The 25563-nt window shown below is 48.2% G+C and overlaps 1 protein-coding gene and 1 long non-coding RNA gene across 4 annotated transcripts; one reads left to right on the top strand and one right to left on the bottom strand.

Annotated features, from left to right (window-relative positions):
* Positions 1 to 105: 105 nt before the first annotated feature.
* Positions 106 to 9582, bottom strand: LOC306644117. The gene is made up of 3 exons (XR_013759170.1): positions 6177 to 9582; positions 5152 to 5305; positions 106 to 4007 (listed from the first exon to the last, which is right to left on the bottom strand). It is a non-coding gene; the product is annotated as an uncharacterized lncRNA (long non-coding RNA).
* Positions 9582 to 25563, top strand: SLC20A1 (solute carrier family 20 member 1). 3 transcript variants are annotated; one of them, XM_079110652.1, is made up of 11 exons: positions 9582 to 10330; positions 10677 to 11266; positions 11439 to 11579; positions 11762 to 11847; positions 16085 to 16181; positions 18746 to 18865; positions 20424 to 20693; positions 20800 to 21358; positions 21962 to 22147; positions 22747 to 22831; positions 24023 to 25563. In XM_079110652.1, exons 1-11 carry the CDS (start codon positions 10014 to 10016, stop codon positions 24182 to 24184), a joined length of 2613 nt encoding a protein of 870 aa, XP_078966778.1. In that variant the 5' UTR covers positions 9582 to 10013; the 3' UTR covers positions 24185 to 25563. The 3 variants fall into 3 exon arrangements, with proteins under 3 accessions (XP_078966778.1, XP_078966779.1, XP_078966780.1); XM_079110653.1 differs by lacking the exons at positions 9582 to 10330; positions 10677 to 11266; positions 11762 to 11847 and having other exon boundaries at positions 11462 to 11579; XM_079110654.1 differs by lacking the exons at positions 9582 to 10330; positions 10677 to 11266; positions 11439 to 11579; positions 11762 to 11847; positions 16085 to 16181 and adding an exon at positions 16312 to 16330.

Below are 25563 nucleotides of genomic sequence, written 5' to 3'. Positions count from 1 at the left end.
GAACTGAACTGTCTGCAGGTCCCCTCTATGCAGCAGGATGGAGCTGCCCCGGGTCAGGCAGCGGTGGCTGGAATTAACAACAAGTTCACCAAACCCCTGGGCTTGCAGCTGGGGCTGCAGGAGATCTAATTAGATGCTCCGAGGGAGAGATGGTAGGTGGCAAGAGACCTAAGGGAGCCTGCAGCCTTTGGAGTGAGGGGTGGGCAAAGAAAACCAGGCTGTGTCCCCATCTCCCAGTCCAGAGAATCTGTGTCCCTCGGAATTCACGTGTTGGAACGTCACCCTGGCGTGATGGTGTCAGGAGGGGGAGCTTTGGGAGTTTTAAGGTCACGAAGATGGCGTTTTCATGCAGAAGAGACTGTCACAGAAGTCCCTGGCCCCTTCTGCCACATAAGAAGACAGACATCTACAAACGAGGACACGGTCTGTGGGCACCTTGATCTTGGACGTCCCAGCTTCCAGAACTGTGGGCAGTAAGGTCCTGTTGCTTAGAGGACCCCAGTCTATGGGATGCTGTCTCAGCAGCCGGAATGGACTAAGTCACTATTGTACACATTGCCAAACAGCAAGAGTGGGCCGTCGCCCTTGCCCCCGGACGCGCAAGCCTTCATCTGAGCGAGGTAAAGCCGGAGGGGAGTCCTTGATTGGAGCAGAGGCTGTGGCTCTCCCACCCTGCTCTGTGGCCTTGGGAGGTGACCAGCCTCTTCTGAGCCCCTGTTCCTCCTCATCTGCAGAATTGGGTATCTCTGCTGCGCCCCAGGCTGCTTGTGGGGAGGGCGGGAGGGGATTAGCTGGCAGCAGCTGGTGTTCCTGAGGAAGCTGGCATTCTCTAAGGTAACCCTGAAAGGTCACCTGCTTTCATGCAGGGGGGAGGGTGGGGCAGTGACAAGTCAGACCGGGCGGAGTAGATTTTTCCTGTGAGGAGGTGGAAGGTGGAAGATGGAAAACGGGGCAAGTGGGCCGAGAAGGGCCCTGTCTTGGGGAGCCCCAGCCGGGGCTTGTCCTGCAGGCAGTGGTAGTGGGGACTTTCTGAGAGTAATGTTTGCAGACTGGTCTGGCCATTGGTGCAGGCTGGCTGCAGTGGGTGGGGCCAGGGAACAGCTGAAGGTGTCAGGGGTGATCAGGTTGGAGCCCAGGTGGGCACAGGGGAGAGGGGCGGCAGGAGTGGATGGGGGCAGCATCCACATGCTTTTTGTTTCCTTCTTGCTCCTCTCTGGCTCTCTCTGCCTCCTCCTCTCCTGTCACCTTGGCAGCCCTGCTTCTTTCCCACCTAGGTCAGTGTGCCAGTGGCACTTCCAGCGGTCAAGACCTTGCCAGCCCAAGGCCCTTGCTGGCGGACTTGGTCTGGCTGACTTTGGGTCACGAGCAAAGGAGGGCAGCCTCGCTTTCTTTAGCACAGGAGTGAAAAGGCAGCGCCGCGTCAACCTCACAGGAAGCCTGAGGCCGTGGCAGCACCTGACAGCAGGCGCGGCCCCCCGCCAAGGGTGAGAAGAGGAGCCCACCCCCTGGGCCGCTGGGGGCAGCTGTGGCTCTTACTCCAGGCTGCGGAAAGCAGGTCAGCCTGCACCTGGCCAGCCACCCAGGCACTGGTCACTGCCCCTGAGTGGAACACACAGGGCCAGGCACCTGACAGAGGGCTTGTCACTGGAGTACCGGGGTCCACCCTACTGCAGAAGGGTGTGGCCAAGCAGGCCCTCAGTCTCTTCTGTCACACACCTCCCTCAGGACCGCATGCCTTTGCCTCACCGGTCTTTTGACCCGACCTTAAGAATTGTCAATTCCATCCTAGAAGGGCACAAAGAAATGCACATCAATGCCCCGGGAGCTTCTGAGACTGCTGGGAAAGCAAAATAAGCTCCTGGGGAAAGAGGAATGACCAGGTGACCAGGCCAGGCCCTGTGCCGTGTGGGAGGTGAAGGACTCAAAGGAAAGCAGGCTCAAAGCTTCAGAGTAGGTGAGACAGAGGCGGCTCTGTCAGACGCGGATTGAAACAGGTCAGGAGAAGGCGGCTGTGGATGGAGGTGGTGATTTGGGTGGGGGAATGGATAGAGGAGACTCCTGAAGGAGATGCAGGAAGAGAGACATGGGGGACCAGGGAGGGAGGAGGAAGGAGGAAGAAGAAAGCTATGGAACCAGAGTTGATCAGCATGATCAACTGCAGGGCCACGAGGAAAACGGAGCTCCGCGAGGAGGGAGCTCCCCAGAATTCAGCAGGCGTGGAGAAGGGGGCAGGTGCGGACACTACCTCAGGGAGCCTGCGTCCACAGGAGGTAGAAGTGACAGTCAGAACAAGAGGCAGGTCTTGGAGCTTCAAAAGCAAAATAGGAGATGACGAGAGAGAAGTCCTGAATCCAGGGAGGACCCAGGCGAAGGCGAGGGAGAAAGGAGCCGGGCGGGTGGAGCAGAAAAGGTGGAGGTGCTGCCTTGGATTTCACAACAGGCTGCTTCCCTTTCTCCCTGGATCTTGTGCCAGGCCTGATAGCATGTGCTGGCGTGGGCTCCCATGGGACCTGGTCTTCATCCCTGCAGCAGGCAGGCTGCAGGGAAGGTCAAGTAGCTGGAGGGAGCAGGCAGTCGGGGGGTAAAGGGAGTTCTTAGCTCAAGGCTGGGAGACTGAGCACTGGCCATTATTCCTCTCCCCTCTGCCAAGGATTCCTGTCTTCTTTGTCCGTCACAGGCCCCATCAGAGCTCTTAGCTAGACATTCTCCAGAGGGCCGTAAACATTAGTGAAAGGCCCTGAATGGCTCAGCTTTAGGGGCCCAGGATGACGGGAAGTCAGAGGGGTAACCACAGGGAGGTGAGGGCAGGAACTGGCTCCATCTTCAGCGCTCCTGGCAGCCAGCGCTGCAAAGCAGCCTTTGCTGAGACCGTAACTAGACTTCAAGTTCTCAGCAGTGAAGCCGCGTCTCTTTGGGGCTTGGCTGCCCACGCTGACCCCATGACAACCACCATGTCAACAGCGGGCCCTGCGGAGGTAGGAACATCAACAGGCAAGGAGGCGATGGCTGGATGACCTCATCGGAAAAGCAAACACATCCCCCACATAGCTGGGGAAGGAGGAGCCCATCAGTGGCTGGGAGGCTGCTAGGGAGAGAGCAGGCCAGGGAGAGGAAGGGGCCAGAGGGAGACCAGTGTGCTCAGGAATGACAGGTACAGAGCTGGGAGCACCCAGCAAAGAAAAGGCCACCCTGCTGAGGATGAGAGCTGATGGATCTCAGTCTCAGTCTGACCAGCTAAGGGTGGAGAGGGTGGTGTTAGTGAAGACGAGCATGGGCCAGCAGGCCACTGGCCACACATGCTCTGACAGAAATCTAAAATAGCCACCGACCTTGAACCTGGCACTTTCTTTTATGGGCTGGATTGGTGTGTAAATTAGTACGGCATCATATAAAATGAAAACGTGCATACAGCTCAGATAATCCACTGGCACAGAACACACCCACTTTATAGGGCACTACTGTGTAGATAGCAAAAGAAAACAATCAGAAGATGGTGTGCAATGATAGGCAAAGGCATCGAGGACAATGTTCAGTGAGAACAATAAAGATGAGCTTGTGAAACTTCATGCTATGATTTCATCTGATTCAAAAGAGAGAAATGGCATATGTTAGAGGAAAAAATACCTTCTCTGTATTTAACTCAAGGAATGGCAAATTGTGGTTATTTTGGGCATTAGACCAGAAAGCTGAGGTTCTAGGGTGGTGTAGGTTTAACTCCATACCTTCCTCTAGGTATCATCTTACAGGAGTATGAATTGCTTTTATAGTAATTTTTGTAAGTCTGGAGCTCCTCTTGCCTAACTGATTTCCTCTACTGGTCTAATAGTTTTCACGGCCGTATTCTGTGAACTAAATAGAATACAAGTCTGACCAATAGGAATTAGTCTGAGGATAAAGGAAGAAAGTCTCTGCAGCCGAGGTCATCTGAAGTTCTCTTCCTTCTGTTTTCTGCTCTGAAGGTTCCATCCTCTTTCCCATAACTGGCTCCTCTGGTCTGAGTCCGGAAGCTGCACAGAGTTGTGGGAAGAGCACTGGCCTTGGAGGTATTCATCCTTCCCGCGTTGCAGGCTCTCCTCTCTCTGTAAGATGGGGCACTGCTGCCTGCTGTGCCTACATCACACAGTGTGAAGATGAAGTGAAACAACACTACTTAAAGTTCGTGCGTGGGGCGGGGTGTGATGCTGGGGAAGGAACACGGAACGCCTGCTGGGCAGACGCTCCGCACTGAGCTACATGCAGAGCCCTTTTTTAATGTTTTTGAGACATGTCTTGCTAAGTTGTCCAGGTTGGCCTAGAACTTGCCTCCTCCTGAGTAGCTGAGGTTGTAGGTGTACGTCACCATGCTAAGCTGAAGGTACCAAGTTCCAGGAGGGTGAGTCCTGTGTATATATACATCTAAGGTTCTTATAAGTCAACATCATTAAAAAGGCAGAGGCATGATCCAAGGCAACAGTCAAAAAGTTCAGTTCCTGGGCTGGAGTTGAGGCTCAGTGGTAGAGAGCTTGCCTAGCACATGTGAGGCACTGGGTGTGAACCTCAGCACCACATGAAAAAAAAGTAAATCAAATAAACGTATCGTGTTCATCTACAACTAAAAAAAGCAAAAGCTCAGTTTCCTGCAGGTGGTGGGTGTTGAGTGGTGGAATAAATGAACTGTCCTGAAATGGATGTATTTTGAGGTATCAGTTAAGCGGCCCCTGAAAGCAAAGTCACTTTTGGAAAATACAACTGGGAAGGATCGTAAGTATAATGGATGAGATCACCAACTACAGAAGCATTTCATCCTAAACGATGGTGAATGTGCTATATACAAGATCTAGCGATACCCAAATCCAAGTCGTATCCAAGCGAGGGCTTGCTAAACAGCAGGAATAGTACTAAGCATGTGGCTTATTTAAGTCTCATAACGACCTTATGATCTCCACTTTGCAGAGAGGCGAAGCAAAGTGCCAGAGTCACAGCAGGTAAATGGTAGAGCCAGGAGTCTAATTTCCAATAGTCTGACCCCCCAGCCCATGAGTGCGCTGACTGCCCCCCACCATTTAAAATGACAGGAGGAATTGTTCAGAAACTAGGACTCAAAGTATTAAAAACTGGTGGTTTTTTTCTGACTGCAAAAGCATGTGTCAACATAATTGTTTCTAAACTTACCAGGTAACAAGAATCGATACTCTTGTAATTGCTTCCCAAACTGTAACGTGCATGAGAATCCCACCAGGGTCTGGTGACAATGCGGATTCAGGGCGGAACAGTGTGGAGCATGATGTGCTTCCCAGGTGCAAGCCCCCGGTTCAACCGCAGCCTCCTCCGAAAGGAAAGGAACAAGCAAAAAAACCGAAAAGCAATTCTGAGCCAGCAGTCCTGGCGGGCCTGGGATTTCGCGAGCCCCCTGCTGGTCTGTGACCACACTCTGAGGAGCAAGGCTCTAGGCAGCAGGCAAGAGGGTCTCTATCTATCACTGGGGATGATTTTCTAGTGAAAATGAAGAAGCGTGGCTCTGCTCTGAACCTTAGTCTCTCCCGTGAGGTGATTTCCAAAGCTGAGAGCTCTGTGAGCCCCTGCCCCGCAACTGTTGAATTTTGAGACCACCAAAGCAGGCCTGAGTGGCTCCCGGGCTTTCTCCACCCACTGGGCCCTGTGGGTGAGGAGCTTTCTCTAGGCGTCTTGCTGAGGGGAATCAGATGAACAGGAGTCCTGAGCTGGCTGGAAGGGGATGCTGGTGAGGCACCACACGCCACAGTGGGAGGGTGGACTGGGGGACTGGTGGCCGAGCTCAGGAAATGTCTGCAGAGAGACTGAATCATCAATCAGGTGTGCTGGGAGATGAGGTGTGTGGGTAGGTGAGAGGTGGCAGGTCGGGAGAGAAGGGGATGAGGGGGACGGGAGGTTGGCTGTCTGTGGCTGCTGTGTTTACAGCCAGTCCATGTGAAACTCAGCCCCAGGAGGGTGTGCTGCGAGGGCATGGGCTGGTCAACCTGGCTGAGCTCCTGGACCCACAGCAGGCTGTTGGTTGAATGAATGAAGAGCTGGGGCAGCCATGGACAGCTGAAGTTCTGTACCCCCAGCCCCGGAGATGACTCTGGGTGATTCATGTCCTGCCCCCACCCTTCGTAGTCTAAAGCCACATGTCCTTAGTCTAAAGTCCTGACCCTTTTCAGCTGCAGGATATTACTTACAGAATTCCAGGATCTCTAGCAAGTTGCTTTTCTTCCCTGCAAAGGAGCTGAGAAAGCTGAGCCTGGAGTCCCCCAGAAGCGTTCCTGAAGTGTGAGAATGCTGGGCTGTCCTGAGGCCGGCTTCAAGGACCATCCGGGCCATTTCAGGCGCTGGGAACTGCGTTCCTCCTGTTCCTTCCCTCTGGGTCCTCTGCCATATCACATCACCATGTGTGACCACGAAGCCAAATGAGACGAGCAGAGGGGGAGGGGGAGGCACTTCTGGAGTAGGAGGGCCAGTTTCTGCTTTGGCAGGGAAAGGGATGGACCAGCCCAGTCCAGTTCTTTCTTGCTGTGGGATGCTGGTCTGAGGCCAGTCTAAACCTGTGAGTCTCTACATCAGGGCTTGGTTGTCTGGGTGCTTGATGGCACTCTCCCCCAGCAAGACCCCACCCAGGCCCTAAGCTTGTCCTGGACCCTGCAGGGGCACAGCCATGGAGGCTGGGTGCCCAGTCCTGCTTCGTGGAGAGAGGCCTTGGGAAGTGTCAGGATGAGGCCCGCCACAACCAAAGTAGGTGGACGAGAAAGGGTGACAGTGGTGTCCTTCCTCGAAACAGTATTTTGAACCTATTTCCTGGAGAAGCTGACTCCAGGGGGGTTTTGAATAACAAGGCTGTTCCCTTTCTTGAGAAGACTCAAGAGAGTTTTCAGTAACTCTAGGACATGGTCAGGCAGCAACCTTACTTCTAGAGAGAATCTGTGCTCTGCCCTCCTACCTCTTTCCACTCCAGGGCCACTGTTGGAAGTAGGTCTCTTATAAAAGCCCTTTTCTCTTCCAACAGGGTTTGAGGAGGCTTAAAATACAGTTGGTAAAGCAAGAGTTAATAAAAATAAGGAGGAAAGAAGGGAGAAGTAAAAGTGTGAACCTAAGTGCGGAGAGGAGTCAACACCTAACTCCCTCTGCACCTGCTGGCATGCTGGGAGAAGGCACCAAGCTCTCCGAGGGCTTCACTGTGCTTTCACCCTCTGTACCTCAGTTTCTCTGTCCGTATCTCTTCAGAGGTTTATTGAGAGTCACAGGCGAGTACATGCAGAGGATCTGAAATAGTGCCTGGCCCCAAGCATTCTCTCACTTATCTGGGAATGGGGAGGGGACTGGCGGACCAAGAGGAGCTGCTTACATGGAAGTTGCTGCCTGCTCTGCCCGGATGCGCTCTCCGGGAGGGCCTGGGAAACTGCCTGGTCCTGGCCCTGCCCCACGCTGTTCCCAGGCCCACTCGAGCTCCCCTCTTCCCGGCAACTTTTGTAGGATGCTTACTTCATGCACATTGAATGTGACCTTAGGCGCATTTCCTTGACTGCAAGTCCCTCTGAGCTCAGAGAGTGGTATCTTCCCCTCCTTTTGTCCCAACTTCCGCAGGTCTGGAGGGGCTTACCCAGCCTTCCTAGCTTTTTGCAGTTCAACTCCACCCACGATTAGTGAGGGATGGTAATATTCCCAGGAAACTCCAAGCCCACAGAGCCTTGTTTGATGTTCTGCAGCTGGTGGCAGGCTATCTTGTTCTGTCCTCTGTGGGTGAGGGACCCCCAGGCTGCTGGGCTCAGTGGTGGTGGTTCACCAAAGCTCTCATTGGCAGTTGAGGTCTGTGCCAGGCCAGTGAGCCCATTCATGTGCCATGCGCTACAGCTTGCTCCTCCCCTTCTGGCAGCAGCCTGATGTCCTTGGACCCTCACTCCCTACCCACAGAGTAGTCTAGATGGCTGGGGAAAGGAAGGGGTCTGTGGCCTCCTGACACACATTTCAGATATGGGCTGTGCAGTCAGTGCTGAGCTGGTCACTGAATAAAGAGTGCTTAGATGTGCTAGACACTCTTGAGGACAGAAACAGATGTGGACTCATGTAGCTCTCCCAACGGCCCTGTGCAAGAGGACTCTCCACCTCTCCTGTTTGCAGATGAGCAAACTGCAGTGGAAAATGTATTTTCCCATGATCATGTGACCAGAGAGGAACAGAGCAGGTAGTTTGCGTCTGTGTTTAACCACCAGACGAACAAGCTTCCCTCGGATCCCAGTGGGTCTGTACTAAAGGCTGGATTCTAACACGGATTAGATTAAGCCCTCTGAACACTCTCCTCAGCATTCAGAGAAAAGGCCAGAAGAACCAAGGCCATCTATAGGCGAGCTGGGGGTCCTCGGTCTCCTCCTTCTTTTCCTTGTCTCCAGAGGCAAAGCCTCTCTCCTCCTATGGGAGCATAAAGATGTCCCTTGGAAACAAGGTGGGTACAGGTCCTGGAGGACTGGCTGCACTCTCTTGAGCCCCAGCACTCTCCCAAAACTCCCTGGACTGTATCCTCCCACCTTGGTGATATTCACCATGGCTGCCCGACTTCAAGAGCTACTACCTCCGACCGAAAAAACACATGATGGAAAAATTCTAGGCAATTTCCTTACAAATAATTACTCTGGAAATTGTCTTAATTGGCAGATTGCTAAGGACCTCTTCAGATCAGTCCTTTTATTCAATGTTTTTATAACCCCGATAAAGGTTATAAAAGGTTGGGGAGTAGCACATTCATACCAGAATTACACTCCAGGGTCAGCGCTCTGGGACATGAACTTTCTTTGGTAGGCATGACCTTGGGACCCGGAGCTCTGTGTAACTCATATAACTGTACCACATGTTCTGAGCAAGTCAGAGGACACTCGGGTGAAGTTTAACTCAGGTGGAGTCATTGGGGATGACTCAGATATAGCAAAAATTTACAACATTTTTTTGTTGCTGCTTTTCAGTGCTCTACTGCTGGAGGTGTTAAACTTGTGGGGAGGGCTACAGAGCATTCCAAACCTGGTATTTCTGGCTGGAATATTTTAATCTTACTATTCCCTGGCCAAAAGATCACGACCTAAATCTCCCAGGGCATGATTGGTTAGTCTTGAGCTTAAGCCATGAAACAGTCCCAAACGTTCACAACAAATCTTTTTAGTATCAGAATCACACCCTGTACCACACAGGGGACCAGGAAGCAATCTTAAATCTCAGGACAGGAAAGCTTCCAAGATGCAGAGACCAACCCCCTTCCACCCTTTTCTACATCCTAAAGCAGGCATATTCTCGGAAAGAGCCAAGCGGAAACTGGCATTTCCTGAAGGCCCACTGCGCTCCAGTCACATGCACTCGCTAACCCACAGGGAAGGATTGCCTGTTAACATTTTACATTCCTGACAAGGCGTCTGGGAGACGTGGGATCTGCTCAAGGTGACACACTGCAGCAAGTGTCAGGATCTGAATCCGAAGCAGCATCCTTACAGCCCCGGCGCAGAAAACGCAGGTCTGCCGTGGGGAAATTAATGACCCACAGCCACCCTGTAGTCTGCGCCACAGCCGGGGACGCAGGCCGGTTCCCGTGACTCTCCAGTCTTTCAGCTTTCACCCAGGAGCGTGACTGCGGAGCAGGGCGACCACGTGAGCCGCCCCGCCCCAGCGCCGGGCCAGAGACAGCCTGTCTGGCCAAGGGCAAGTCGCAGGTGCGAGCGAGCCAGGACGGGATCCGGCGCCCTGGGGTGCACCTCCCCTCGCCGTCCCGGGCCGCGGCCGGCCGTGACACCCAGGCGCGGGAGTCTAACTGCGCTCGAAGTGCGGCCGGCACCGCAAACCGGGGCCGCGTGCGAGAAACTAGAAAGGAGGTTGGCCGTGGCCTCCGTAGCCCGCAAGACGCCCTCCCGGGGCCGGGAGAGGGTTCGCGCGGGCTCCGCCAAGGACCGGACGCCGCGGGACACCCGGGAGGCCAAGGAGGGGCCGCCTCGTCCCACGTGGACGCGCTCCCCGCCGGGGGCGTGGCCTCGGCGCGACCTCGACCAATGAGCGCCGCCGTAGGGCTCGCCCAGTCGGGCGCGCCGGGCCGGCAGGGACTGCGTCACGCCGGGGGCGGGGCCTGGGCGGTGCGAGGCGCGGCGGGTCACGCGGGTCGCGCGCCGGCTATAAGTAAGGGCGGCGGCGTGCTCCGCCAGAGTGATGGCTGCCGGCGCGCGCTGCGTGTTCTCTTCTTTCTGCTGCTGAGGCGCCCGCAGCCACTCCCCGTGCGGGCCGCGCGCCCGTCGAGCCGTCGCCCCGGGCCCTCCTGGCTCGCCGGCCGCTGGTGCGTCTGGTCTCTTCTGCGCGACCCTGGGTTCCCGTGGTGAGTGGTGGCGCCGCCACGCCGCGGCTCTTTCTTCTCCCGGGGCGGGCGCGGACGCCGCGGCCGGGGAGGCGGCGGGCGGCCCCTGGCTCACGGCGGCCGCCTCCCTCCGCGCCCGCCCGCCCGCGGGCCTTTTTGGCGGTCCCGGGCGGCGCGCGCGGGAACGGCCCTGTTCCGGCCTCGAGCGCGCGCGCGGGCCGGCGCGGGGGACCCGAGCCACGTGCCCCGCCGCCGCGCGTCCCGCCGGGGACGGAGACGGGGACCGCGGGGACGGGGGCCGCGGGCGGAGCACGCCGGGCCTGGCGCTCGGCGCCCGGGGCGCGCTGCCATTGTTGTTCTCCCCCAGGGTGAACTTGCGTCCTCGCTCCGGTCCGCCATGGAATCCCGCGCCGTGCTTCCAGCCCTCCAGAGCCAAAGACTCCCCAGACCACAGACGCCCTCGCGCAGCCTCTAGAGTAACTTCGCAGCCCGCCTCCAGCCGCAGTTTACAGTATTTAATTTTACATAATATATGCTATTTATTACCGCGTTTTGATACCTCACGTTCTGTTTACACACCTCGGAAGCCGCTCAGTCTTTCTCGGGTTGAGCAGACACTACTCGAGAGCATGGCATCCACCGTGGCCCCGCTGATGGCGAGCACCGCGTCCGTCCCGCTGGTGGAGTACCGGCTGCTCGTCCTGGGCTTCATCATTGCGTTCGTCTTGGCCTTCTCCGTGGGGGCCAATGATGTAGCAAATTCGTTCGGTACGGCCGTGGGCTCGGGCGTGGTGACCCTGAAGCAAGCCTGCATCCTAGCGAGCATCTTCGAAACCGTGGGCTCCGTGCTGCTGGGGGCCAAAGTCAGCGAGACCATCCGGAAGGGCTTGATTGACGTGACCATGTACAACTCGAGCCAGGAGCTGCTGATGGCCGGCTCAGTCAGTGCTATGTTTGGTAAGTTCTCTTTCTGTATTGTGCTCTTGTTGGTGGGTGAGCAGATTTGTGTCATGGGTGGTTTCATTTTGGGGCTGAACCTTTCGGATTATTTCCTTTGTAACACTGCTTACATAATGATTTTTTTTTTTTTTTAATTTTCCATTTACTTACTAAAATTTGACCGTTTCAGGTTCTGCTGTGTGGCAACTAGTGGCTTCATTTTTGAAGCTCCCCATTTCTGGGACCCATTGTATTGTTGGTGCGACCATTGGTTTCTCCCTCGTGGCCATGGGGCAGGAAGGCGTCAAGTGGTCCGAACTGATAAAAATTGGTATGTTTGATCCTGAATGGCTTAATTTTTGTTATTGTCCAATGTTACCTTGGCTTTGCATATGTATATAAGTGGTATAAAATGGGCAGGTTTTTGAGTTTTGAAAATAGAGCATTTAACATTTAAAGTATTTCCAGAGTTTCACTAGTTTACAGTTATCCTTCCTGTGTTTTTTTTTCCAGTGATGTCTTGGTTCATCTCTCCACTGCTTTCTGGTATCATGTCTGGAATCTTGTTCTTTCTTGTGCGTGCGTTCATCCTCCGCAAGGTAATCTTTCTCCTCCCTGTTGTGACCTTCCAGGGGTCATGCTCACTCTGTTTCACACTTGGTCACATTCTTGGCAGATGTGATTGGTGTGTAGGTATGTGGCCTTGAGAAGGTAGAGTTCTTTGTTCTGTACATCTCTTGTATGTTGTGGAGTTGCATGAAAAAAGTAAGTTTCTAGTACCCAAGAAGACATTCAGGAAGAAAAAAAATTGAGTACTGTGGGGCACCTAGGAACAGGCTTGAAGGAGGAAAAAAAGTAAGGAAACATATTTGAGGTGGCTTTCCCAGCTCTATGTGGGTGAGTACTTCATTGAAACCACCATTGTTTTTAGGACATTTGGAATTGTAAGCTTAGGGTCCAACAAGTCACAACATCCCTGTGGGTGCAGCTAAATACGGGTCTCTGCAGTGCCGATTATTGGAACCGGTTTATAAATTTCTCAGTGAGGCTTCTTCCTCTTGTGGTGATTCCGGTTTCTCAGTATAGGTAAAAAGAACCAGTAAAGATAGGTTTCTTTTTTTCTTTTTTTGGTGGGGGGGGGAATTGGGCAGCAATTTAATTTCCTATTTGAAAATTCCTTGTGAGGGACCTAGTAGCATTTCTTTTATCAAGAAGTCTGATGCTGGCTCCAAAATCAAAGTAGACAACAAGGGATTACTTGGTATTGGACTGAGTTACAGTGAGAATAAATGCATTTTTCTTGGGAAACAAAATTGTCCTTTTTCTAAGGTGAATGTTCTTAACCGCCCATTGTTATCCACTTAAAAAATGCCCTAAACTGTAGAAATCTGAGTGAAGAGAGATAGCTTAATCCCAAGGGGTAAGAATGTATTCAGACCTCCACTTGTCTACTGTATTTCTGAGCTTCTCTGGGGAAGAATTTGTGTTTGTCTTACAGAAATTCTATTAACTGGTAAAGTGATTCTCTAGTTACTATTTGCAGCCTGAGTTTGGCAGAACATAGTAGTTTAATGCTTTGCACATTTACAGCTTGTCATAATGTGACAGTAAAAAGTTCACTGGTTCTGGTTCTTAAGTTTTGTAGTTTCAGTCAGGAAACAGGTACGATTGGCACCTACACTCCATTGCCTGCATCTGTCGTGTGTGGTGATATGCTTAAATTTTTGAGACACCAGAAATCAGGACCCAGAGTATTGTGTTCTTTCCAGAACCCTGTATGCCACTGCATACCAGAGAACCAGAAAAATTAACAACATCCCTTGCTAAGCATTCCTGCTTTATGAAGGTTTACACTGGCCCTTTTGATTATCAGGAAGTAGATCATGCTGATTCTGGAGACTGTGTGTGTGTCTGATCTCCACAAAATAAATCTGCCTTTCCTGGAGGGGAAGGTGGTGCTGCTGTGAGGTGCACAGAGGGACTTTGAGACTTCCGGTTGGAGGAATGCATGCCCCGTGTCTTTCCCTCTGCCCTGTTGCTGAGGGCTTCAGGTGGATTGCTAACTGTATCTGTGAGTGTGGGATAGGCATGCTCAAGGATGACTGGAATGGCGTTTCAAACGGTGCTGACCGAGGATCTTCTGCTCTTGCATGCCAGTCCCTCAGTAATGAGTTGATCAGTATGAACATTTGTGGTTGTTGTTAGGTTGTAAATTTCAAGAAAACATCCTTAGACTTGTAAGCTTTGGGGAGTCCTGCTGTATAGTCTCATTTGACTATTAGGATATATTCTCTTAAAATTCAATCTTGAAAATTGAGGTTAAAATGTTTCCTTTATTTAAAAAATACTGCTTTTTGAAAATTTTCTGAATGTTTTTTCCAAAGGTGTTGGCCATTTAGTAGGAAAAGGCAGAGTGGAGGTGGGGTTCTGTGAAGATCTGCGGCATTAAACAGGAGCAGTAGTGAAGGAAAGCTTTCCTGTTGAGTATTTAAGTTCTAGTCAAAACCAAGTGTTCTTCTGGTCTTGAGGAATCATATTTAGTGTATGTAAGGTATGTTCTTTTAATACGTGAAACATGAACTGTTCTGGTGAGGGGGAATGTGAAGACCCATTTATTGTCCCACATAACTAAATGATACGGTAGTCACATTACTTCCAGGTAAAGTTTTAATTGTGTGCTAAGTAGGTCATGTGGTGTTAGTATTATTTCATAAAGTGCTTTCTCCCTGGTTCCCTCGGAAGTGACTGGGAAGAGGTTGGAGAGGGGGGTAAAAGGAAGAGATCTTCTGTTTTTACCTTTTTCTTAGACTCTTCAGAATTACTAATTTTGTTCTAAAACCATAAACCCAAATTTTATAATGTACCACGAGTAGTATCCTCAGCTACTTTATTATTGTTTGTTTACCTGAGGAAATACTTAATTGGGAATAAGGAAAACTATATATAGGCTACTTTATATTTTTATGTGTATGTATGTATATATATATTTTTAGTTGTAGATGAATATAATATTTTTATTTTGTTTATTTTTATGTGGTGCTGAGGATTGAACCCAGTGCTCACATGTGTTAGGCAAGCGCTCTACCACTGAGTCACAACCCCAGCCCCTACAGGCTGCTTCTTAACTCTGACTAGTCAGTTACAGTTTGATTTGCAGGTGCCTTATTACTAAATAGTACTTGAAAGTCTCTTGAGTGAAGTCTTTTGAACCTTAATGTTTTAATATTCAGAGTGGGGCCTTAGGGTTATTTTTTCTTTCCTTCACAGTTAGCCTTTGAAGAAAGAGGCACCCTGGTGGTAACCTTGTTGTCTGCTCACAGGCTGCCCAACATTGTGGAGTGACTCAGGGATGTTCTCTAAGCTCTTGATTTTGGTTGTCTCACTGCCTGTTCTTAGCTGGACCAGGTGGCGTGTACTTGTAATCCCTGTACTCTGAGAGGCCGAGGCAGGAGGATTGTGAGTTTGAGACCAGCCTAGCCAACCATTTTATACTGGTTTAGAACAACAGACACCCTTACTCATACATGGATCTGAGCTTTCTCTTTTGTTGATCTTCAGCCCCCCGCCCCTCTCTCCCCACAGTGCTGATTAATCTTATTAGAAGCTTTAAATCTCTTGTAGATCTTGCCCTCTGACCCTTCTGTCTGGAATGTTCCATTGGTATTGTGATCAAGACAGCATTAAGCCTTGAGGCAGAGGCCTTTAAAGTTTAGTCTTCCCATATATTTACTTAGATCGGTGATCCCATTCCTTGGGTTTGTCTTGAATATTCTCCTGTAGAATTGATACACATTTGTTATAAGTGGAACACTTCTCATTTTTAGCCACGTTGGCCTTACTGCTGTTTTTTAAACATTTCCCATTTTTGCTTCAGGGCCTTTGTATTTGCCCATACTCTGTCCTGCCCTCCAGTGGCTGGTTGGCTTGCTCCTTGTCCACCCTGAGATGTCTGTGTCTTGGCTGAACTGATGCTCACTCCCTGATCCCCTTCAAGTGAAATGTGCTTCTCCTTCCAGCATTGTCCTCTTATTCTGTCTTTGGTTTCTCTTCAGCATTTGCTAGTATGGTACAGTGTTTCGTACTAGAATATGAATGTCTGTTCTTGGAGAACAAGATTTTGGTCTTCCTTCTATATTTCAGTGCTCATAATAGGTTTTTGGAATTGAACCCAGAAGTGCTTTACTACTGAGCTACATTCCCAATCATTTTTATTTTTTATTTTCAGACAGGTTCTTGCCAAGTGTCTGAGTCTGGCTTCAAACTTGAGATCCTACTGCCTCAGCCCCCTGAGTTACTGGGTTTCCAGGGGACTTCCACCATGCCAACCCAGAATAGTTGTAGCTTCAGTGGATGCATAATGCACAGTTGACATTTATCTTTCTATTTTGATAAATGTTAGCTATGCTGTGCCTATCAGATGTTTGGATGAGGTGATTGTTGCAGGTATTCTACCTGTTTTATTTTTAATCTTTGAAGATATAAAGTCAGGCAAGCAGTGTTCTAACATCTCATAGTCTTGTCTCTTTCAGCTTTTAGGTATAGTGCATCTTCAAGCATAGGCTTGGGTTTATGTGTGTCTTAGAAACATGAGTCTTGAAACTGATGATTCAGGGTGTTAGCAGTCACTAGTAGAGGTAGCTTTGTTATTAAAAATAGCAGAAAGTGTCCACTTTTGGGTCGCAGGTGGAATTGGCTTTTTCATGGAGACTTATAGGAGCAGGTGCAGGAAAGCCCAGTTGGCCTTGGGAATTATAGTAGAGGCTGCCCTGTTAAAAGATTCTATGGAAATGGGTTAACTTGTACAGCTTGTAAGATACTGATCTTAATGTTTTACAGGCAGACCCAGTTCCTAATGGCTTGCGAGCTTTGCCAGTTTTTTATGCCTGCACAGTTGGAATAAACCTCTTTTCCATCATGTATACTGGGGCACCGTGTAAGTACATATCAAAATACTTAAATGTGAATTTAACGTTATTTACAAAACTTGCATTAAATGCCCAATTTACCCCTTTTTGCTTTACAGGGCTGAAATCTCCTAGAAGGTGACTGGCCTGCGCCCATTTCAGAAGGCTGCAGGCTAGTGTATGCTGAGTTAATAACCTAGATAGTTTTTCAACCAAAAGAGACCTGCTCAGATTCTAAATCACTACAGACCTTTCCTCTTTAGTCTTCACAGGATCCATCGATAATATGACCTTCTCCCTCCCTTTTTCCTATCTATGCTAAAAATCCTGGAATTGATACTCGACTACTGAAGAGTCACTAGTTATATCTGTTCTTCAATAATCAGTCATTCAGGACTGGCTTGCTGGGTATCGTTTTTCTCTCCCAAGTGGAGCCACTTTTGTTTCTAAGTACTAAATTTACTCCCCTGAATCTGCTTGGATGAGAAGAGTTGGGATGCTTGACACCTGGTCTAAGTACACTTGGAAGAAGAGTCCAAGCAGCTAAGAGGAAAAATAATGAGACGTGAAGGTCGAAACGGGTGCTTTTATATTGGGACTGAGGCGAGGCATGAATTAGATCATGATGTTACATGTTTAATTTAGCGACTCTAGGAGGTTTGTAACTTCGACCTTGTCAGGTGGGAGAGTAGTTTGGCATCTGGGCTTTACTTGGCTGGATGATTCCTGACTGCGAAAGTCAGTGGCTTTTAATCTTTCAACTGTGACCCACTGGAAGAAAAACACTTGTTGCCTGGGGCACCTGCATATGTCTGTAGATGTTGAGAGAGACGACTAAGAGTGTCATGAAGCCATTTATTGTTACCTTGTGATCATATTTTGGGTTGGGGGTGGTACCGGGGATTGAACTTGAGGATTGACCACTGAGCCACATCCCCAGCCCTGTTTTGTGTTTTATTTAGAAAGAGGGTCTCACTGAGTTGCTTAGCACTTCGCTGTTACTGAGGCTAGCTTTGAACTCGTGATCCTCTTGCTTCAGCCTCCTGAACTGCTGAGATTACAGGCATGAACCACTGCACCCAGCACCTTCGATCATATTTCAAAATATTCTTTAAAAGTTTTTTAAATGCTTATTGTATCCTACTAAGACTAGTGGGTTATGATTCACTTTTTAAAGTCTCACTGAAGTAAGTCACTTTCCAAAACATGGAGCTGACCAAGTATTTTTAACCTTGCCTTTATTCTTGGAATATCAGGAAAGAAATAGACAACTTTATGAGAATATTGCTCTTGGAGCATATAAGACTCCTTACCAAACAGTGCAGGTGGAGAAAGGCTAGTATGCTGAATTTCCATTCTGTTGTACGTGGAGTTTTTCACATAAATCCAAAAAGTCTCCCATGAGGCTGTGAGCACTTACTGTCTATGTGGTCGCAGCAAAAGAACTGATAGGTAAGATTAGAAATTTAACCTCTCCATCATTTCTGAAAGTGGGAACTTTGATATTCTCTGACCTTTGTGGATCATTCATAAGAAAACCCAGTCTCATTTCCCCTTTGACTTGGAATGAGACAAATTGTGACAGAAATCCCACATGTGCTGTAGTTGGTATAAGCAAGTGCAAGGCTGAAACTGAAAGCAGAATTAAAATGCAGTCTAACTGCTGCCATGAACTTGAGTTGTGAGAAGACTTCAGTTTCTGTCTGATTTTTAAAGGCTAATTGTGGGTGAGGGCACTAGAATTTCCATTTTAAAAGTGATTTAATACCTAGTGGGCAAAATACAGCAAACCAGGTACAAGTACCTAAGCTGTCGTCTAAGCCACAGGTCTTCAGAGAATGTCTTGGCCCTGCAGTGTTACCGTGCTGCCCTCCGTCTTACTGGTAGAGGCTTATTGCTTGGAGCCTGTTAGCATGCAAGTGACAAGCAGGTGAGGACTCCAGTTGCTGATCCTTAAGCCGCAGGGAAGGTGTTGGTGGCAAGTCTCAGGTACAGCTCATTGGTGGAATTGCCGCTGGACTTCCTTTGTGAAGGACAGCTATTTAAAATATTCTTGAACCTTTTGCCATAGATAATGTACCTATTTTTCTTACCTTAGTTTGCTGCTTTCAGAGAGCTGATCAGGCTTTTCTGAAGGCTGGTGCAGTGGACATGGTGACTTTCCCAGAGTTATTTCAGCATGTGAAGTGTGACTGCCAGCCCTTTCTTTTTAAATTTTGTAATAAATCTCCATGTGCAGTTAAACCATGTGGCAGGTAGACTTGAGCCAGGCAGGGAATGGAATGCTTCTGTTTCATACCAAGTCACAGGTTATCAGAGTAAAGCCAAGAAAAGGAAAAAAAACTAGTGTCTGAAAAGCTTAGTCCATCTGGTGTTTCAGTGACCCAAAGTGGTATGGTCTGAAGATGGTCCTTGGGATTTTTCTCCCAGAGTCATGTAGCTGATGCGTAGTGAGCTCTGGACTTAGAGTTAGCTGCAGCTGTGCATGGTGGTGGGCTGGCTCGGGGAAGCCCTCCATCCCCAGGAGGGTTGACACGATGTTGCCGGGGGCTGTTGCCCTGGGGTTTTCAAGATGCGCCATTTTATCTCCTAGTGCTGGGCTTTGACAAACTTCCTCTGTGGGGTACCATCCTCATCTCGGTGGGATGTGCAGTTTTCTGTGCCCTTATCGTCTGGTTCTTTGTATGTCCCAGGATGAAGAGAAAAATTGAACGTAAGTAATCATTGTAACAGAAAAAAGTTTAACTAGTAATGTGCTTTTTTTTTTTTTTTTTCTTATAACCTTTAATCCTTATAAATTCCTGTATTTGGATAGCATTAGCAAAGTAAGATTCTAAATGGAAACTTGAAAATAATGGGTTTGTTTTCCAAACTGTTTTAAATGAACTTAAAATGACCTGAAACCTAATTGTAAAGAATTTCCAACCTACACTGGAGAGACAAGTTGGTCACTTACAATCTTCTTTCAGAATGTTCCTCAGTCAGTTCCCAGCGTCATGGTGAACAGAAGTTGTAGCCTTTTACTTGGGAAGTAGAAGGGTATATTAATGAAAATAAAGGGGTAGGCACAGTGTTTTCATAGAGGAAGTATTTGCCCAGCTGCTTGCTGTGTATAATTCAGAATCAGACAGGTGAAGCCAAGTCCAGTGTGCGTATCTGACCTTGGACACAGGCGTGCTGTGCCGAACACATGTATACACTGCTTTCCAAATGCCCGTTGTGCAGATAACATGCAGATGTGCAGTGTACTTGTGCTAGAAGTTTAGCACAAGTTCTAGAAATATACATTTCCAAGTGTCCCGAGCAGGAATCATTTTTGTGGCCATTATAACACACTATTGTCACTAATTAAATACTGAGTAAACTTCGATCAGTATCAGTCTTATTTAGATCTTTTCCTTATGGGCTGTGAGCTTTTAAGAATCATATTCAGCCCTTTCATCCATACAAATGCGCATTCCCGACACAAGCTCTGTCTGTCCTCTGCAGCAGCAGGCGCACGGACTGCGGCAGCTTTGGGAAGACTGCTGCGTCACTGCAGCCGGGCTCGAGCCTCAGAGGCTCTGCTTGTCAGCTGTGCCGCAGGCAGCAAGGCTTTCGGGACTCCCTGACCTCGATTCTCCCTCGGTCTGGGAGAAGATGAGACAGACTGGCTCTGTCTCCAGTCTGGTTTGGCTGAGATGCCTGAGCCAAGTACTGACCCAATGGGCAGGAAGTGCTCCTGACTGGCTTGGATTTAGAGCCATAGGCATGTCTCTGTTTTATGCAGGTGGATGTGAAAATTGTCATCTTTAGTTTCTTGCATTGAGCTGTGTCACTTTGCATGAACTCAAACTAAAATTTGGGGAATTTCTTTTTACAAAGAACATGAATTAGGGGCAGTCCAGATTTTCATTTGACTGGTAGTCCAAGCTCGAGCTACCTCCCACTGTAAGGAGTGAAGAAAGGTTTTTACATTTGTGAAGGGTTGTGAAAATACAGACCAAGAGTGTGGGCAGGGCTTTACGTAAAACCTGAAGTATTTGCTACCTGGCCCTTCACAGCAAGTGTTTGTGACCCCTGCTAGAGGGTTCTGCACTACTGACTCAGTCACAAGTGAAAGTTGAGTCCCTGGCAGACAGTAAAGCAGGCAGGACAGTTGACCTGTGTTCTAACAAAGTCTTACGTATATTCTTAGTTTGAGATAGACTGTGGGGGTGGAATCATGGGGGATTCGGAGTAAGGTAGTGTGGTCACTACCAAACCAACCCCTGCCCCCTTTTTTTCCCTAGGAGAAATAAAGTCTAGTCCTTCTGAAAGCCCCTTAATGGAAAAAAAGAATAGCTTGAAAGAAGACCATGAAGAAACAAAGTTGTCTCTCAGTGATGTTGAGAATAGGAATCCTGTTTCTGAGATAGGGCCAGCCACTGTGCCCCTCCGGGCTGTGGTGGAAGAGAGAACGGTATCGTTCAAACTTGGAGATCTGGAGGAAGCTCCGGAGCGGGAGCGGCTTCCCAGTGTGGACCTGAAAGAAGAGACCAGCATAGACGGCACCATGAATGGTGAGTCCACATTCCAGAGTTCTGCAGTTACCTGCATAGGCGAGCAGGCTGCTGGTCCAGACTTGATGCTCTTTGTAATGAATGTTACCTTTTTGGTCTTGGCTAGGCACAGTGCAGCTGCCTAATGGGAACCTCGTTCAGTTCAGTCAAGCTGTCAGCAACCAGATAAACTCCAGTGGCCATTACCAGTATCACACTGTGCATAAAGATTCCGGCTTGTACAAAGAGCTACTCCATAAATTACATCTGGCCAAGGTAGGCGACTGCATGGGAGATTCTGGAGATAAGCCCTTGAGACGCAATAATAGCTACACTTCCTACACCATGGCAATTTGTGGCATGCCCCTGGATTCATTCCGTGCCAAAGAAGGTGAACAGAAGGGTGAAGAAATGGAGAAGCTGACGTGGCCTAACGCAGACACCAAGAAACGTATTCGAATGGACAGTTACACCAGTTACTGCAATGCTGTGTCTGATCTCCACTCGGCATCTGAGATGGACTTAAGTGTCAAGGCTGAGATGGGTCTGGGCGACAGAAAAGGAAGTAGTGGCTCTCTGGAAGAATGGTCTGACCAGGACAAGCCTGAAGTCTCTCTCCTCTTCCAGTTCCTGCAGATCCTTACAGCCTGCTTTGGGTCATTCGCCCACGGTGGCAATGACGTCAGGTCAGTCCACTTTGAGTCTTAACATTACCACCTCTATTTTTAAACTCTCCTATCCTTTTTATGTGCTTGTGGTGGTACTTCTGCCACTCGTGTGATGCTGAATAATCTAGACCAGGTGAGGTAAGAGCAGTTATCACCTTAATAAAACAGTGAAGCCTTACTCTTTAGAGAGATTGCAAAGAATGTTTTTAACTATTCTGTACGTGATACATATAGACAGAAGTGTTTCACAGAGACACCTTTATCTGTTCAAATGGGATATAGTTCTTTAGTAAGTTATGGGATGTAAGGTGAAAATTTTAAAATCACTGCCCTGTTAAATGGAATTCTGGGTTGTTAAGCCTTAGTTCTGTGGTTTGTAAAATCACTGGAACCCAGGAGTTGCTGTTAAGCTGCTGCAGGAGGGGGAGGCCACAGCTGCATGGCACCCCTCCTCCATCACAGATCGCATTGTTTTCTGTTGCGTATGTTGGCGTTCCTTTGATTTTCTTTGAAAACAAGGTTGGTTTGCTAACTGGGCTTGAAGACTGACCTTAGACAACCTAGTAAATCAGTAGATCCAGTTCTTCCTTAAAAGTCACCTCTGCCCCTTTTCTCTTCCAGCAATGCCATCGGTCCTTTGGTTGCTCTGTATCTGGTTTATGTCACAGGGGAAGTTTCTTCCAAAGCGGCAGTACCAATATGGCTCCTACTTTATGGCGGTGTCGGCATCTGTATTGGGCTGTGGGTTTGGGGAAGGAGAGTTATCCAAACCATGGGGAAGGATCTGACGCCAATCACACCCTCTAGGTAAGTAGATAAAGCAGGTCTTAAGAGAGGCTAGTGTTTATTTTTTAAGACATGTAATACTGTATATTGCTAACACGAGTAACGTTTCGTAATTTTTTGATGTTATTCTCATTGTTGGTGTGAACCTTTTAGATTTACTTGCTGTTATTAATTCAGCTTTGGTGATCTAACCATATTTTCTGAGGAAGATGTGTTATGCTAATGACGAAATAACTGTGGATACCTTGTTTGTCTTGTCTTGGGAGCTGAGACTGATATTTACCAAATTCTTCAACATAAAATTAGAAACTTTAAAATGGAATTTGGCAGGCTGGGGATGTGGTTCAGTGGTAGGGTGTTTGTCCAGTGCGTGTGAGGCCCTGGGTTCCATCACCAGTGTGACACACACACACACACACACACACACACACGATGAAATTCCCAAAAAAAGAATTTAAACTGTAAATCAATCATTAGAGGATAGGGAAAGTGGGAGACCTGCGACCTGATCGAAAGCCGATGACAAGTGTAGCTAATGAAGATGTCAGGAGTAGAGCAAAGCACATTGCTATCTTGAGGAAGTGTTAGCTGAATTCATGACAGTCTTTTTGTGTTTGTAGTGGCTTCAGTATTGAGCTGGCGTCTGCCCTCACTGTGGTGATTGCATCAAATATTGGCCTTCCCATCAGCACAACACATTGCAAAGTAAGTGTGGTGTGGCTCGGCCTGTCTCCCAAGTGCTTGTAGTGATGTGTAGGGTGTTTTGTTTCACTTCTGATATTTTGATTTGTAAGTTTTGTGCAGTTGGAATCTTGAAGAGTTCACAAGTTTAGAACCAGTAACTATAAGAATAAAGGCTTACATTTTGTAATTTCTTGTCTATTCTAAAATAAGCGGTTAAATATATGTATTCTCCCCAAATAATGGAAAATTTCTCTTCTGTAGTGCTAGCTATGACTTCTGGCTCCTGACCTCTTTGTTACTTAATCTTTCATCATTGCAGTCTCTTTATAGTTTTTTTTTTCTTTTTTCTTTTTTTGTGTACTGAGTCATCTCTACTTAGCACCGTATGTTCTTTCTCTGTGGGGAAGCCGTTCAGAGTAATTTGGGTGTGTTTTAGTGAAATGGCCAGCTGGATAGTTCTGGCGGGGTGGGCTTTTTACCTTGTGTGGTGGCTAATGCCCTGGTTATAAGAAGCCTGGGATCCTTGCTGGGCTGTTGGGCAGTTTTCTTAACAGAAAGCACATATTCAGGGCCTCTCAGGGCTGTAGTACTGAGAAACTTAGTGACTCTGAAAGTCTTTGGGTGACTGTGTGATTGTAGGAAAAGGAAGAACAGGCTTCTTTTTTTTTTATTGTAAACAAATGGGATACGTGTTGTTCCTCTATTTGTACATGGAGTCAAGGCATACCATCTGTGTGATCATAAATTTACGTAGGGTAATGTTTGATTCATTCTGTTATTTTTTTTTCCCTTCCCCCCACCCCTCCTACAAGAACAGGCTTCTTGAGAAGAAGGGAGGCTGGTCCAGCATGGAACCTGCCAAGTCATCCTTCCTCTAATGGGATGTCTCCAGGGGGCAGCTGTTAGGTCTCAACCACCCTCTAGACTGGTCTTTGGAAAACCTAAAAGCAGTATAAGTTCATTTGATTCTGGTAGCATAGAAGGAAAAGGAAGTGTTGTTCTCATACCATGCTTTAGTGTAGTTGGTGCCGATTCAATGATCAGAGTTCCATATTGTCTTCTCAGGAATAGTAATCTTAGTGTGTTAGGAGCTAGCTTTTTTGGAGTTGGTCTTGTCTAATTGTCTGGGGCTTCTTGGCTAAACAACCTCAGGTGTTGTTGCCAAAATAGGTTTGACTTGTTAACCTTTTCCTTGGTCTGCTTCTCTCCTAGGTGGGCTCTGTCGTATCTGTTGGTTGGCTCCGATCCAAGAAGGCTGTTGACTGGCGGCTCTTTCGCAACATTTTTATGGCCTGGTTTGTCACGGTCCCCATTTCTGGTGTTATCAGTGCTGCTATAATGGCAGTCTTCAAATATGCCATCCTGAGAGTGTGAAGCCAAGATGGAACTTGATGTCAATGTCTGGGACCACCTTACACATTCCTGCTCCCTGGAAGAATGATCACAGTGTTACTGAAGACTGACAGGAGTCTTTAAATGGTGGGAGCTGTGGGAGGAAGTGTTAATTATGCTATAATTGCTGTTGTGCTAAATATGACTTGTCTCAAAATTAGCTATGTAAAATAGCCAGGTTTCCACTGGTTCCTTCTGAGGTCCCCTTTCCTTCTGGGCTGTGAATTCCTGTACATATTTCTCTATTTTTTGTATCAGGCTTCAGTTCCATTATGTTTTAATGTTGTCTCTGAAGATAGCTTGTGTGTGTGTGTGTGTGTTTATTTTTTATTTTTTTTTAAACCATGCAGAGCCATCTTGCAGGGAGAGTATCCTCTGCTTTGTTGGTCTCACCAGCTTTTGCCGTAACACGCACAGGAATCTAACAACAAAACCATGTGACTGAAGCTTCCCTTGTAGCCTCCTAGGAATAGTCGCCGGCACTCTGCCCTCCTGTCGCCGTGGCAGGTCCTCTCAGTGTACGTGGGAACTTCTTAGAGGGATGAGGTTCTTTGGACACAGTGAACATTTAGTAGTAACCTTGCAGACAATTCTTTGACCATTGTTGCTACGAAGTAGGAAGAAAAAGCCTTCTGGCAATCTTGGTTGTTATTGAGATTTCTGGTGGTGTGGGTGGATGAATGAAGTGGATATGGACTTCGGGTAGTTAAATGGGACAGCCTTCCATGTTCATCTGTCTACCTCTTAACTGAATTAAAAAGCCTATGATTTTTAGAAAACTTGTTGTCTTGGTGTTTGTTCAACATATTTGAATCATCTGGGCTCCCGATCAGTTAGCCTTATGTAATTCTTAGGCGCATGTAAATATCTTAAGTGGAAGCGCCTTTCCAGCCTCACAGTTTCCCACTCTTACGTTTCTGTGATCTGAGAATATACATGACATTGCTCTGGAAGGACCATCATAGCAACTTGGCATCTTCTAATAGTACATCTATGCATCGTTTTCAATGGCCTAAGTTCTGTGTGAACAGACTATTTGGTAGATAATTTCTAGCTTTGGCATTAGAGAAGGTGAAAAGTTTCTTGTGTGTTTGTGTAGCTCAGCTTCACTTGAAAACTCTTGGTGTCCAAGTCTTTGTTGTGCCAGGGACTGAGTGTAGGCTGTCCTATTACTGAACTACATCCCCAGCCCTTTTTGAGACTGGCTGTCGCTAAACTGCCTTGGCTGGCCTTGAACCTGCAGTTCTCCTGCCTCAGCCTGCCAGCTTGCTGGAATTTCAGGTGTGCCCCACCACTCCTGGCAGGTTATTCCATCTTGAAACACAGTATTAGAACAATAAATAAAAAACTTTCTTTGGTGA

This window comes from Sciurus vulgaris (genome assembly GCF_902686455.1).
Source record: "Sciurus vulgaris genome assembly, chromosome: 14".
Classification (NCBI taxonomy): Eukaryota; Metazoa; Chordata; class Mammalia; order Rodentia; family Sciuridae; genus Sciurus; species Sciurus vulgaris.
Note: the sequence above shows the minus strand (reverse complement) of the source record. Positions and strands in the feature narration are given on the sequence as shown.

What these genes read in the sequence shown, in the direction of transcription:
- SLC20A1 (XM_079110652.1), top strand. Translation starts at nt 10,014, where the DNA reads ATGAGCGCCGCCGTAGGGCTCGCCCAGTCGGGCGCGCCGGGCCGGCAG. An exon ending in CACGGTGGCAATGACGTCAG is followed by an intron (nt 21,359 to 21,961) that starts GTCAGTCCACTT and finishes TTTCTCTTCCAG; the next exon opens with CAATGCCATCGGTCCTTTGG. An exon ending in ACGCCAATCACACCCTCTAG is followed by an intron (nt 22,148 to 22,746) that starts GTAAGTAGATAA and finishes TTGTGTTTGTAG; the next exon opens with TGGCTTCAGTATTGAGCTGG.